Source organism: Lepidochelys kempii, chromosome 18 (assembly GCF_965140285.1).
Source record: "Lepidochelys kempii isolate rLepKem1 chromosome 18, rLepKem1.hap1, whole genome shotgun sequence".
In the NCBI taxonomy this organism is placed as follows: domain Eukaryota; kingdom Metazoa; phylum Chordata; order Testudines; family Cheloniidae; genus Lepidochelys; species Lepidochelys kempii.
Genome location: NC_136397.1, coordinates 8075121 through 8088156, shown reverse-complemented (window position 1 = coordinate 8088156; position 13036 = coordinate 8075121). Strand labels below are relative to the sequence as shown.

The window sequence follows — 13036 nt, the reverse complement described above, 5'->3', positions numbered from 1 at the left end:
TTTTGGGTGGAAGAGAGGGAAGTCTGGATATTCCCCAGGCCAACAGAAGAAAAATAACCCTCTCAAATGTTCCACAGGAAGGATTTCGATGTCAAACTTATCTTGGTCACTAACAGAACTCTTCCCCCTGAAAAAAAACAAACAAACCAAGCAAAAACCCAACCCCTTAGTTTTACGATCATGTGGGTGAATGTACTTTGCTGAGAAGTGGGTACGTGATCCGTTTATTACATCTGCAAGCAAACTAGCTCAGTGGTTTGAGCATTGGCCTGCTAAACGCAGGGTTGTGAGTTCAGTCCTTGAGGGGGCCATTTAGGGATCTGGGGCAAAAATTGGGGATTGGTCCTGCTTTGAGCAGGGGGTTGGACCAGATGACCTCCTGAGGTCCCTTCCAACCCTGATATTCTATGAGTCTATGATCATCACAGCCAGACAGACTTTGATGTTAGAGCGGGAGAGGCTTTGCTTTTATCATGAAAGAGAAATCATGATCTTTATTTGAAAGACAGTCCCTCTCTGATTGGGATGCCATTCAAGGAGCCCAGCTTCCTGAAAGAAATGTACTGGCGTTGGAAGTGGGGAGCCTCCCCGCAATTCTTCAGCTTGAGAGAAAGACTTCATGCTACGCATATTTGCGTAGCCTTGTTGGACCCAGGGTGTGAGACAAGGTGGGTGAAGTAATATCTGTTACTGGACCAACTTCGGTGGGTGACAGAGGCGTGTTTTGGAGCTCCATAGACGGGTGGAGCTGGAAGGCTTGTCTCTTTCACCCACAGAAGCTGATCCAGCAACAGATGTGTAACAGGGAAGATCTTCCCCTTGCTCCCTGTCTGGTATTGGCCTGTCTCTGTCTGGGAAGTGTGCGTGTTTGGGGGCTGCATTAGACGCTCCAGGGGATGTTATTACAGGGCAGGGGGATTATTTGTTGTTTGGAGAGAGACACTGTTAAGGGCTTTGAGGTTCCCGCCTTGTCTCTGGCAGTGGTGAATGACTCTGGGGGCTGGGGGAAGGAGAGGAGGCGGGCAGTGCACATGCCCAGTTGCTCCCAACCCTTTTTCCCCTCCCTCCCATCTCCCCAGGACGTGGGGGAAGCCCTGCTACTGTAGCAGGGGTCAGGCAGGCATTGCGCATGTGTGTGTTCGTGGTGGTTCCCCTCCCCAGGATGCAAGGGAAGCCCGGCTCCCTTGTAAAGGCATAAGCTGGAGAGGGCTTGTTGCGCATGCCCAGTGTGTTCTCTCCCTTCCCCCTCCTGTCTCACCAGCAGGTGGGGAAGCCCTGCTTGTATAATGGGGGCAGAGGCAGTAGAGAACTTGATTAGCATTGTTGCCAGCCACACTTCTCTTTTTTCCTTTTGTTTGGGGGCAGGGCTGTTTGCAAGGAGAGAGGCAGGGAGCTGGAAAGTGCACAGAACTGCTGTGGATCCCTAATTAAAATGGTCTGACTAATTATAAAGCTCCTGACTTTTGCAAACCCCCCCCCCCCCCCCAAGCATCTGGAATAAGATGAGATCTTCTGCTGAAGCAAGCACTGATATTAAGACACTTTTGTACTCTTCTCTCACAAGAAACAGCGTGTGAAAAACCACTGAACTCATGACTCCTCCATGCTGCGTGTATTAGGCTGAGTGGCCTGCGTTATAGTGATCAGTTTTATAGAGCAGCCAGAGTTTGCTTGGCACAGAATAAATAAGATGCAGTCCCTACCCCCAAGAGTTTACAATCTGAGCTCCAGATTTTACAGTCTGAACCATGCAGGTGGACCCTCGTGCCCATATGCAGCCCCACTGAAGGTTATGAGTGTAAGAATCCAACTGTGCTGACCCAGATGGATGACTGAGGCTTTACAAAAAAAAAGAGAGAGAGACAAGGGGAAAGAGGATTGGCGCAAAAAGATGGAGAGTAATTTGAATAATGTTAATGTGGTTACTTAGTTTTGTTACGAAAGCGTCTTAGCAGCTTCTGTTTTAGTTACTGTAAATTTTTGTTTGCGGTTGTGAGCAGAATCTTCCTTACCTCTGGGATCTTGATAGAAACAGCATGTCTTCCATGAGGCTGTTCGGTAAGCAAAACCTTAAACACATGCCTGACTTGTTGACATTGCTTCTGCAACAGTGTTTATGATGTTGCATTTTCATTTTTATGGGGGGTGGGGAAGGGTCCCATGTTCTGGGACTGACATCTGTGCAGGAGGCTGGACTCCTTTAGATGATGGTGTTGTGATGCCGGCGACAATGTTAAAGATGTCTGAAATAGCAGAAGTGTCGGTGACGCCATGAACAGTTGGTCTGGGTTTTGTTTGCTTCCCTTCTACTGACCAGTTAAGCGTGGAAGTGTTTAAAGTATTTGTTGGTCTCGTAGTTTTTCTCCTTGTAGAACAGAAATACGTGCCAGACTGAAAGATTAGTACAGTGCAGACTGTTTTAAACCTCCGAAGACCACCCACCATGAGACTTCAGAAGACTATTCAAAACTGCCTCCACTATAAGCCTTTGGGTTGTCATGAGGCATCTATTTAAACTTCCAAACATGCAGGAAAACCAGGGCTTTGGATCTGCAGGTGCTCAGCTTCTCTGAAAATTTGGCCTAAAGTGTCCACTGATGTCATGATTCAAAGGCCAAACTTGACTATTGGGTCTTTGATTTTCCCTGTGGTAACCATGGTCTAATTTATTTGAATCTTGTGGATAAAGCCAGCTTTCAGTGTTTGACTTGTGGGTAGGGGAATAAGCATTGGGGAATAGTTTTACTTACAAACAAGCTATGGAAAATGTTTTGCTCATTCCTTTGAAGTAGAAGTTGCTTCTGCATTGTCATGGCTTGGCCACTTCTTTTCTTGTATGTTATGAGACTTGGAAAGGGAAGGATCCATCCTACAAACACCTTCAGCCTGCTTTGCCAATAAGGTCTCTGCTCCGCTGTTGCATGCGGAGGTAAGTTTGTGATCTTTGCCTGAGCTAACGGAATGTTTCGTAACAGTCCCTTTGCTCTGCTCATGCAAGTGATATTGGTCATTTAGTGGGGATGCAAGTTTAATGCTGCAGCGAGATCACACAGCACTGTAGTGTAACGTGCGTTCAGAGGGTTCGTTAACTCTGGGATGAATCCATGACATAAGCCAGATTTATTTACTTGCCCTGTTTTGTAGCTGATTGCAATAATACACTCTCTAATGGACAGGCACCTTTAACACTCGTTCCTTGTCTAAAAGATGCAGCCTCCCAAATGAGTCTGTTAAAAGGTTGAACATCAGCCTTTCAAACCTCTTTTTTCCCTTGAGATACAATTCCAAAGTAATTTTACCCTGGAAACCCCATTTTGCTGATTGAAGAAAGCATCGTATATTTTTTTTCCCCTTCCATCCCATCCATCTTAGCACAAATTACGTGACTAGGATCTCAGTAGGCAGCAAAGATCCAAAGAGCATGCTTAGGTTAGTGTACAGGGAAGACTTCTTTTATTGCTAAGTAAATCTTTGGTATAGTCTTTTAACCTGAACAATACTGAACATTCTGGACTTGGCACCTTCCCTCCGGGGAAATTGGACTCTACTTCAGATGGGTTGAATAGCCTTAGCTTGTTTTTGCTGCGTTGATGTATTCTTCCTATAGCCATTGTACAGCATCTTATCATCATGCCTGTACTCACAAAAGGAAAAAAAACAAACCCAGACCAAATAGTATTAATCCCAACTTCATTAATAAAGATAACAATTAACTCTGAAAACCTGTCCGGTCTCCCAAGCCAACATATCAGTCACTGTGAGAAGCATCTGTAATTACTGCAGTGTATTAAATTTAAAACACTCTCTTTTTCTTCTTTTTTAGCATGGTTCCTAAAGTGTCTGCAGTCAAGCTGTTGTTTGGTAGCATTGTCCAGATTCTGATTGTGTGATGGCAGCAGAATATCTTGGTTTCTGAATGCTGAGTGATGTGCTAGCCATGTCGTTCAGTACCAGACCGTATCTCCATCGTTCCCGATGTGGTACAGCATCAAATACTCAATTGATTTGAGTGGACATCCTATGGGAAACCGCTGCTAGAAAACAAGGTTTCAGAGTAACAGCCGTGTTAGTCTGTATTCACAAAAAGAAAAGGAGTACTTGTGGCACCTTAGAGACTAACCAATTTATTTGAGCATAAGCTCTGATGAAGTGAGCTGTAGCTCACAAAGCTTATGCTCAAATAAATTGGTTAGTCTCTAAGGTGCCACAAGTACTCCTTTTCTTTTTGCTAGAAAACAAGTTTTTCTCCTTTGCTCTATTTCCTGATCCATTTGGCAGACCAGGAAGTTGTAGGAGTAAAGTCAGTTGAACCTACAGAGGGGTTTGCCTCAGGAAGAAGTTCCTGTTTCTTAAGACAGATGCTTTGATGTAACATGTATCCAGGAAGCTTAGGCTCTGGAATCCCTGCTACAGAAATAAAATTCATGGCCTATCAGTTAAAGGAAAAGGGGGACAGAGAAAATTGGGCGTGATCTGAAATAGTGGGAGCGTTTGAAAGGCTTGTGGTTCTAATCTCTCTGATAAAGATCTTTAAGTAATTTAAATGGAGTTTAGGTGGCTTCCCTGTCAGATTCTTGGGCTGTTTCTTTTCCTTTACAAGGGTGTCTGTGTCGAACCCTCCCTCTCCCACCAGCTGTTTGTTACAGAAGTGTGCTATAATGTTGGCTTTTAGCTGTGTACTTGGGAGAAAAACCAAATGGATGCATAATTTCCCCAGCCTTGTAAAAGTCAGAGGCCATCGTTTGAAGCATTCTCTTGTGGGGCATTCTATTTTAGTTTGTAAGTTGCCAACCAAAGGTCAGGGGTTTTATATTATCAGCGATTGCAAACATAATGACTTGGGATGTTCAAAGGAGCTTTAAGGAGTTAAGCCCCCAGCTCTTATTGTATTTCAGGGTTGGTTGGGTGTCTAAATACCTTAGCTCCTTTGAAAATCCCAACCAGTCACTTAAATTTAAGCTCCAGAATTCTTGTTCCCACTCTTATTTTTTAAACCTTCTTAACATGGGTAAGTTCAGTCCTGTGGAGCGGGGAATTCATTTGCCTTTGTGAGTGTCACATGGACAGCATTGCAGGATGGATGATGCTGGCTTTTGTTTTCTGAGCTGTGTGCATATTCGGCGCATAAAGGGCTGGATTTTTCAAAGGTGCTGAGTACCCACCTCTTCCAGGCTGCAGCTGGAGACATGTAAGCCCCGTGCTTGAGAAAATCAGGACCACAGCTTTGAATATGGTTATGCTACGTCAGCTGTAAAGGGTCGGATTTTTAAGGCTGGAGAGACTCTGTTCCCCAAGGAACTTGAGGTTCCGAAAAAATTCAGTTGGTCCTTTTGTTGCTGATTAGTTCAGAATAAGTGATCTGACTAGAAAGCCTGCTTTCTTGCTTTTTGGGGCTGCCAGGAAGTGCTGTGGGGCGCAACCAGTGCTCCTGAGAGCAAGAATGCTGTGGGGTGATGCTCGGAGTTGGGCGTGAGATGGCAGCGAGCTCTGAAGAGAGTCCCATCGTGACTTGGCTAGATTGTCGGGCTCAACGGGTAGTGATCAATGGCTCCATGTCTAGATGGCAGCTGGTATCAAGTGGAGTGCCCCAAGGGTCGGTCCTGGGGCCGGTTTTGTTCAATATCTTCATAAATGGTCTGGAGGATGGTGTGAATTGCACTGTCAGCAAATTTGCATATGATACTAAACTAGGAGGAGTGGTAGATACAGTGGCAGGTGGGGATAGGATACAGAGGGACCTAGACAAATTGGAGGATTGGGTCAAAAGAAATCTGATGAGGTTCAACAAGGATAAGTGCAGGGTCCTGCACTTAGGACAGAAGAATCCAATGCACCGCTACAGACTAGGGACCGAATGGCTAGGCAGCAGTTCTGCGGAAAAGGACCTAGGGGTGACAGTGGACGAGAAGCTGGATATGAGTCAACAGTGTGCCCTTGTTGCCAAGAAGGCCAATGGCATTTTGAGATGTATAAGTAGGGGCATTGCCAGCAGATCGAGGGACATGATCGTTTCCCTCTATTCGATACTGGTGAGGCCTCATCTGGAGTACTGTGTCCAGTTTTGGGCCCCACATTACAAGAAGGATGTGGAAAAATTGGAGAGAGTCCAGCGAAGGGCAACAAAGATGATTAGGGGTCTGGAACACATGACTTATGAGGAGAGGCTGAGGGAACTGGGATTGTTTAGTCTGCAGAAGAGAAGAATGAGGGGGGATTTGATAGCTGCTTTCAACTACCTGAGAGGTGGTTCCAGAGAAGATGGTTCTAGACTATTCTCAGTGGTAGAAGATGACAGGACAAGGAGTAATGGTCTCAAGTTGCAGTGGGGGAGGTTTAGGTTGGATATTAGGAAAAACTTTTTCACTAGGAAGGTGGTGAAACACTGGAATGCGTTACCTAGGGAGGTGGTAGAATCTCCTTCCTTAGAAGTTTTAAAGGTCAGGCTTGACAAAGCCCTGGCTGGGATGATTTAATTGGGGATTGGTCCTGCTTTGAGCAGGGGGTTGGACTAGATGACCTCCTGAGGTCCCTTCCAACCGTGATATTTTATGATTCTATGACTTGTAGGATGATGGTCACAGTGGTGGGCCTCGCTTTGGGAGAATAAGGGCTAAGATGCAGTGGGCTGCCAGAATAAAGTGGGGGTGAAGGGAAAAGGTCCCTGATGTTAATGAAGGTTTGAATCCTGTGCATGGTGTATTTGACTCAACTCCCTGAACAATTGAAATCTTCAGCCTTAAGGAGCTAATATGTACAGTACAAAGTGTTACATCCTGTCTCTAGCCAGGACCTTTCTAATGGCCATCCAGTTTTAGGGTTTTTTTTTTTTTTTTTAAACTATAGGCCAGTTTTATTGGAGTTTATCCTCTCTCGGTACTATGAATGTAACTTGCAAATACCTGTACTGATCGTTAGTTGCTGCAATGCATTTGGTATGAATCTTCACCAGATTTTGAAAAAGCAAAATCAGTCTAAAAATAAACCATAGGTATAACTGCCCTGCTACAGGCCGCCATGCTATTTCGTGCAATAAAACACTCCACGATTGCCCGGAGCATCTAAATGAACGGTAGCAATACTAACAAACTGTTTGATTTCTTGCCACCTGCTCTCTCTGTATGCTGAGGTAATTGCAGAACAGTTGCAATTCCTATTTGCCTTTCCTGTCTGCTCACCTGATTGTTTCTCTTTACACCTGGCAGAAACTCGAAGGGTCCAAGTGCAAGGGGCAGCTTCTGATATTTGGAGCAACCAACTGGGACCTGATTGGCCGTAAAGAAGTGCCGAAACAGCAAGGTAGGAGAAGCTAAGCAACATATGTGTCTGAGTGGCCGATTGTGGATAAAATGACCGTATTAACGATATGTCTGCACTGCAATCAGGAGGTGTGATTGCAGCTGGTGTAAGCATAGCTGATCTGCAGTGTCTCCTCCTGATTGCAGTGTAGACATACCCTTTAGGCGACAAGCCTGATGTCTGTTGCTTGTCTCTCTTTCTACTGTCCCCATACCAAAAACAGTCAGTCATGCTCTGAAAATCTTTTACATAGTCAGGACTAAGCCCTTTGAAAGGAGGAAGATGCAGTCTTAAAACTGACATTCTTGGGATAGCCAAATGACCTGCAAAGGAATTAAAATACCAAAGCAGTGTCTGAAAGAATTGTGGTTTGCAGTAAGGCATTGTCCAAGCTAGAATCTGCCTACTGTCAAACTGTCGGAGTGCAATGAGATCGTTAATCACCAGCAGTAGACATCCTCACAATGTTGTCTCATCTGAAAGGGGGCGCCAGGACCAGTACATTTCCCCCATTGTACCATGTTTGGGGTATTTGTTCAGTGCCAGCTCAGAGGGAAGCGTGCCACCGGCATCCCTTCCTTGGAGATCTCCTGGTCTGATTTTTGACAAGTTCAACCATACAGACTCATACAAGCGTCTCTGCCGAAGACACAGTGACAGTAGCTTAACATCTGTGGTATCTGTGAGGTTGGCGGCCTACAGTGCTTCCTCTAAATTTTCCCACCCATGTGCGGAATGAATTTTGTTATGTGCACCAATATGGAGGTGAAGTGTGACGTGTCCCCTTCAGAGTGGAGCACATAACAAAATTCATGTGGTGGGGGTGGGGTCAAGGGGTTCGGAGTGTGGGATGGGGCTCAGGGCTGGGGAAGAGGGTTGGGGTGCAGGGGTGTGAGGGCTCCAGCTGGGGGTGCAGGCTCTGGGGTGGGGCTGAGGATGAGAGGTTTGGGGTGCAGGAGGGTGCTTTGGGGCTATGGTGGGGAGAGAGGACTCTCCCCATAGCAGCGAGGCAGGGGATTGGGGTGCAGGGGGTGAGGGCTCCGGCTGGGGGTGCAGCTTCTAGGATGGGGCTGGGGATGAGGGGTTTGGGGTGCAGAAGGGGGCTCTCTCTCCTTGTAGCAGCACCTGGGCTGGGGCTGCAGGATAGGCGCCCCTCGCCCGGCCCCAGTAGGTCCAGGCCGCATCTTCGGGGGGGGCAGGCCAGCGCAGGTTGGTGGCTGGGCTAGCTTGGGGGTGGGGCTTCCCTTCCCTGGCCGGTCCCTGAGCGGGTTCACGGCGCTCATAGGCTGCTGCGCGGCCATGCAGCTTACAGGAAACTTAAGCAATCTAGAATATTTCATGGATGCCAGACAGCTTTCACTCCGGCACTTGTTGGAAAGTTAGGCCAAAGCTCCTGGAACACAGCCCTGCATTAATGTGCCTTTTGCTTTCAATGGCAGCATGTGGGGCAATGCGGAGTGGAAACATTTGAAGTCCTAAACATTCTGAACAAGGGCTGGTCGAGGAGTGAGTTTGCTTCCTCTTTCTCCAGTCCGTGCAATGTGCCTATTCTCAGCCAGCAACAAGTGGGTCTGATCCTCCTGTTGGATACGGGAATCCCTGCATCCTGTAAAGCTCCTAGGGGGACAGGCACTCCTGTTGACTTTTGCAACGCTCCAAAAATTCATGTCCATGGTCGGAATCTAGCCAGAGAGCCGTTTGAAGCCAAATCTACGACGTCGGTGCTTTGCTGGGCAGCTCTCTCTGTTATTGTGGTTAGATGACTTAGAGGGCTCCTGTGAGGCATATGGCTTCTTGCTGCTTCATGTGAAGTTATTGAATTCTAGGTGTCTGTATTTGAGGCACTGCTGCTGCAAGAAATTGCAGCATAGCAGATCAATGGCCACTTATTTGTAAAACACCCTTTGATTTATAACAGCCTCTGAATGTTGTCTGTATCTAGCCATGTGGATCACTTATCAGCATGCCTTAGGAAAGAAGAACAGGTGATGAACAAGAGCTTAAAATATTTCTGGTACTTAGAGTTGTTTGGGGCGTGAAATGATAGGAATGCAACAACAGCAAGGTGATTAGACTAAGAAACAATGGTTGAGGACTTGCCCTGATTTGACCATCTGGGGGAAAACTTGTTTTCTAAAATGTTACAAAAAGTGCTGTGGGGGAAAAATGTGTGCTTTTCTTCATTATAAAATGTTTAACGTAATTATGTAACCTTGTAGAGATGTGGAAGAGGTCATGCTTTCTATGAAAGACAACACCAGGATCCAATATATGTACTGATGGCCTGATTTCCAGAGTTGTTTAGCACTTCTGAATATCAGACCAGGCATTCATTGAAATATTCTCTTTAAAGGCTTACTTGTGGAATTGGGCTCTCAGTATCCTGTGAGAATGAAGGACAAAGGCACCTTCTCCACTGACCTTGAGAACTCATAGCCTGTCTGTTATCAGGAGGTTGCCTCCTTGTCTGTACTCACAGTGAGCTCTTTGTTTGGCCTCTCACTTAAAGGCAAACTGCACCTATTGTGCTCAGCTCAGTAGTCTAGATGTTCAAAGGAAAAAGCATTTCTTGCTCTGGAAAATTAGGAAATGTTTGGATTTTTTAAAATCTGTAATTAGTTAGCATTTCTGAACCTTGGACTGAAGACTGCCATCAGAGGAGGATGATGCAGTGTTTAGAGCACTAGCCTAGGGCTTGAGAGACCTCTGCTGTGCCACAGACTTCCTGTGACACCTTAGGCAAGTCACTTAATCTCTCCGGGCCTCAGTTCTGTGTCTGTACAATGGGGATAAAAGCCCTGCCCTTCCTCATGTGGGGGATGGGGTTGTGAGGATACATGCGTTAAAGGTTGGGATGCACTCAGATACTGTGATAACAGGGGCCATAAAGTGCCCCAGAATAGCTAGATCCTGCTGATGTTCAGTGATGCTAACGGCGTGGAGAGCCCTGTGGGTTAGACCTTCCAATAATGGCTTGCCAAACCGTCAGAACTCTGCTATTCAAACAAACGACTGATTTTTCAGACTGCTAAATGAACATCAAAATGGGTTTATAGTCTTTGGAGTGTAGGGATCTGCAAAGCCAAGGTCACATGATGGCACCTTTCAGCGAGGTGGCTGCCTCCAGTAGGCTCAAACATGACAATTGTTGCTAATCATTTATAATATTAACAATACCTCGCTTTTATCTAGCATGTCTCATCTATGTACCTCAAAGTCCTTTACAAAGGAGATCGGGATCATTATCCCCATTTTACAGATGGGGAAACTGAGGCACAGAGAGTGGGGGGAGGGGAAGTGACCTGCCCAAGGCCACCCAGCAAGTCAACGGAAGAGTCAGGAATAAGACCTGGGTTCTCCTGAGTCCCAGTCCAGCACTCTGTACGCAGTGTAACTTTTCTTGCCATTGATTCCTGGTAACAAGTGATTCTTACCCTGTGGAGTCAGACGGTTGGACTGAGTAAAATCAGCATAACTTTCTGTTGTTGTTGTTGATCTCCATGGTAGTGCCTAGGGGATCCAGCCAAGATCACATCCCAGTTTTGCTATGTGCTGTACAGACACCTAGTACGAGACATCTCTGCTGTGAAGAGCGTACAGTCTAAATGGAGGAGTCAGACAAAGGATGGAAAGGGAAATGGGGCAGAGGGAGGTGAAGCAACACTTGCCCAAATCATAGAATCATAGAATATCAGGGTTGGAAGGGACCCCAGAAGGTCATCTAGTCCAACCCCCTGCTCAAAGCAGGACCAATTCCCAGTTAAATCATCCCAGCCAGGGCTTTGTCAAGCCTGACCTTAAAAACCTCTAAGGAAGGAGATTCTACCACCTCCCTAGGTAACGCATTCCAGTGTTTCACCACCCTCTTAGTGAAAAAGTTTTTCCTAATATCCAATCTAAACCTCCCCCACTGCAACTTGAGACCATTACTCCTCGTTCTGTCATCTGCTACCATTGAGAACAGTCTAGAGCCATCCTCTTTGGAACCCCCTTTCAGGTAGTTGAAAGCAGCTATCAAATCCCCCCTCATTCTTCTCTTCTGCAGGCTAAACAATCCCAGCTCCCTCAGCCTCTCCTCATAACTCATGTGTTCCAGTCCCCTAATCATTTTTGTTGCCCTTCGCTGGACTCTCTCCAATTTATCCACATCCTTCTTGAAGTGTGGGGCCCAAAACTGGACACAGTACTCCAGATGAGGCCTCACCAATGTCGAATAGAGGGGAACGATCACGTCCCTCAATCTGCTCGCTATGCCCCTACTTATACATCCCAAAATGCCATTGGCCTTCTTGGCAACAAGGGCACACTGCTGACTCATATCCAGCTTCTCGTCCACTGTCACCCCTAGGTCCTTTTCTGCAGAACTGCTGCCTAGCCATTCGGTCCCTAGTCTGTAGCTGTGCATTGGGTTCTTCCGTCCTAAGTGCAGGACCCTGCACTTATCCTTATTGAACCTCATCAGATTCCTTTTGGCCCAATCTTCCAATTGGTCTAGGTCCTTCTGTATCCTATCCCTCCCCTCCAGCGTATCTACCACTCCTCCCAGTTTAGTATCATCCGCAAATTTGCTGAGAGTGCAATCCACACCATCCTCCAGATCATTTATGAAGATATTGAATAAAACCGGCCCCAGGACCGACCCCTGGGGCACTCCACTTGATACCGGCTGCCAACTAGACATGGAGCCATTGATCACTACCCGTTGAGCCCGACAATTTAGCCAGCTTTCTACCCACCTTATGGTGCATTCATCCAGCCCATACTTCCTTAACTTGCTGACAAGAATACTATGGGAGACCATGTCAAAAGCTTTGCTAAAGTCAAGAAACAATACATCCACTGCTTTCCCTTCATCCACAGAACCAGTAATCTCACGCAGCACATCAGCGTCAGAGCTAACAATGGAACCCAGATCTCCTTAGGTCCTAGTCTAATGCTTCTCCATCTGGACCATGCTACCTTGATTCTAAATCTTTTGTTATCATTTTGACTATTGTACTGTCTCTAGAGCCTCCGAGCTGAGACCGGTTGAGATGTTCAAAGTCAGTTAGGGCAGGGTTTCTCCACCCGTGGGTTGGGACCCAAAATCGGGTCTCCAGAATGTTTCCCAGGGTCGCTTGGCAGCTCCTTTGGCCCCTGTCCCATGAGGGTGGCTGGGCTCGCCTCCCTGCTCCAGGCAATGCAGCCCCTGGGGTCCAAGTGCCACTTGGGTTTGGCCCAGCTGTCCTGATGATGGAATCTGGGTAGGTCAAATTTGAGTGAGTGGCACTGCAACCCCATGAGCCAGGTCACCAAGGGGGCCAAACTTGAGCGGTGCTACAACCCCAGAGGTTGCAACACCCGGAGCAGAGAGCCAAGTCCAGCCAGCCCCACAGCACAGGAGCCACCACTATGGGGTGAGTGCCGGGCAGGATCTGCCAAAAACCACCCCAGGGCCTCTCCTCCCGAGACTATTTACTCAGTTGCGACAGGCCATAACCATTTACAAATGGGTCCTGAGCTCAAAAAGGTTGAGAACCACTAAGTTAGGCGATTTGGGCACGCAGCTCCCACCAAGTTTAACGGGAGTTGTGTAGTTAAATGCACTAGTTGGCTTTGTAAATTTCGAGGGCAGCAATGAACAGACATCCTCCATCCCAGTTAGTCAGAACAGTTAGTGCAATTCAGTAGACACTGACAGATGTAAGCCATACCAGAGGGAATTAAAAACCACAGTTAAACTGCATTCCAGAGTTGTTAG

At 46.8% G+C, this 13036-nt stretch overlaps 1 protein-coding gene across 1 annotated transcript in view; it reads left to right on the top strand.

Moving 5' to 3' along the window:
- The window catches only part of RCC2 (regulator of chromosome condensation 2), a 38367-nt gene that overhangs the window by 3403 nt on the left and 21928 nt on the right, over positions 1–13036 (top strand). The window contains exon 4 of the mRNA XM_073316268.2: positions 7203–7296. Coding sequence (XP_073172369.2) covers positions 7203–7296 — 94 coding nt within the window. The remainder of the gene's footprint in view (positions 1–7202; positions 7297–13036) is intronic.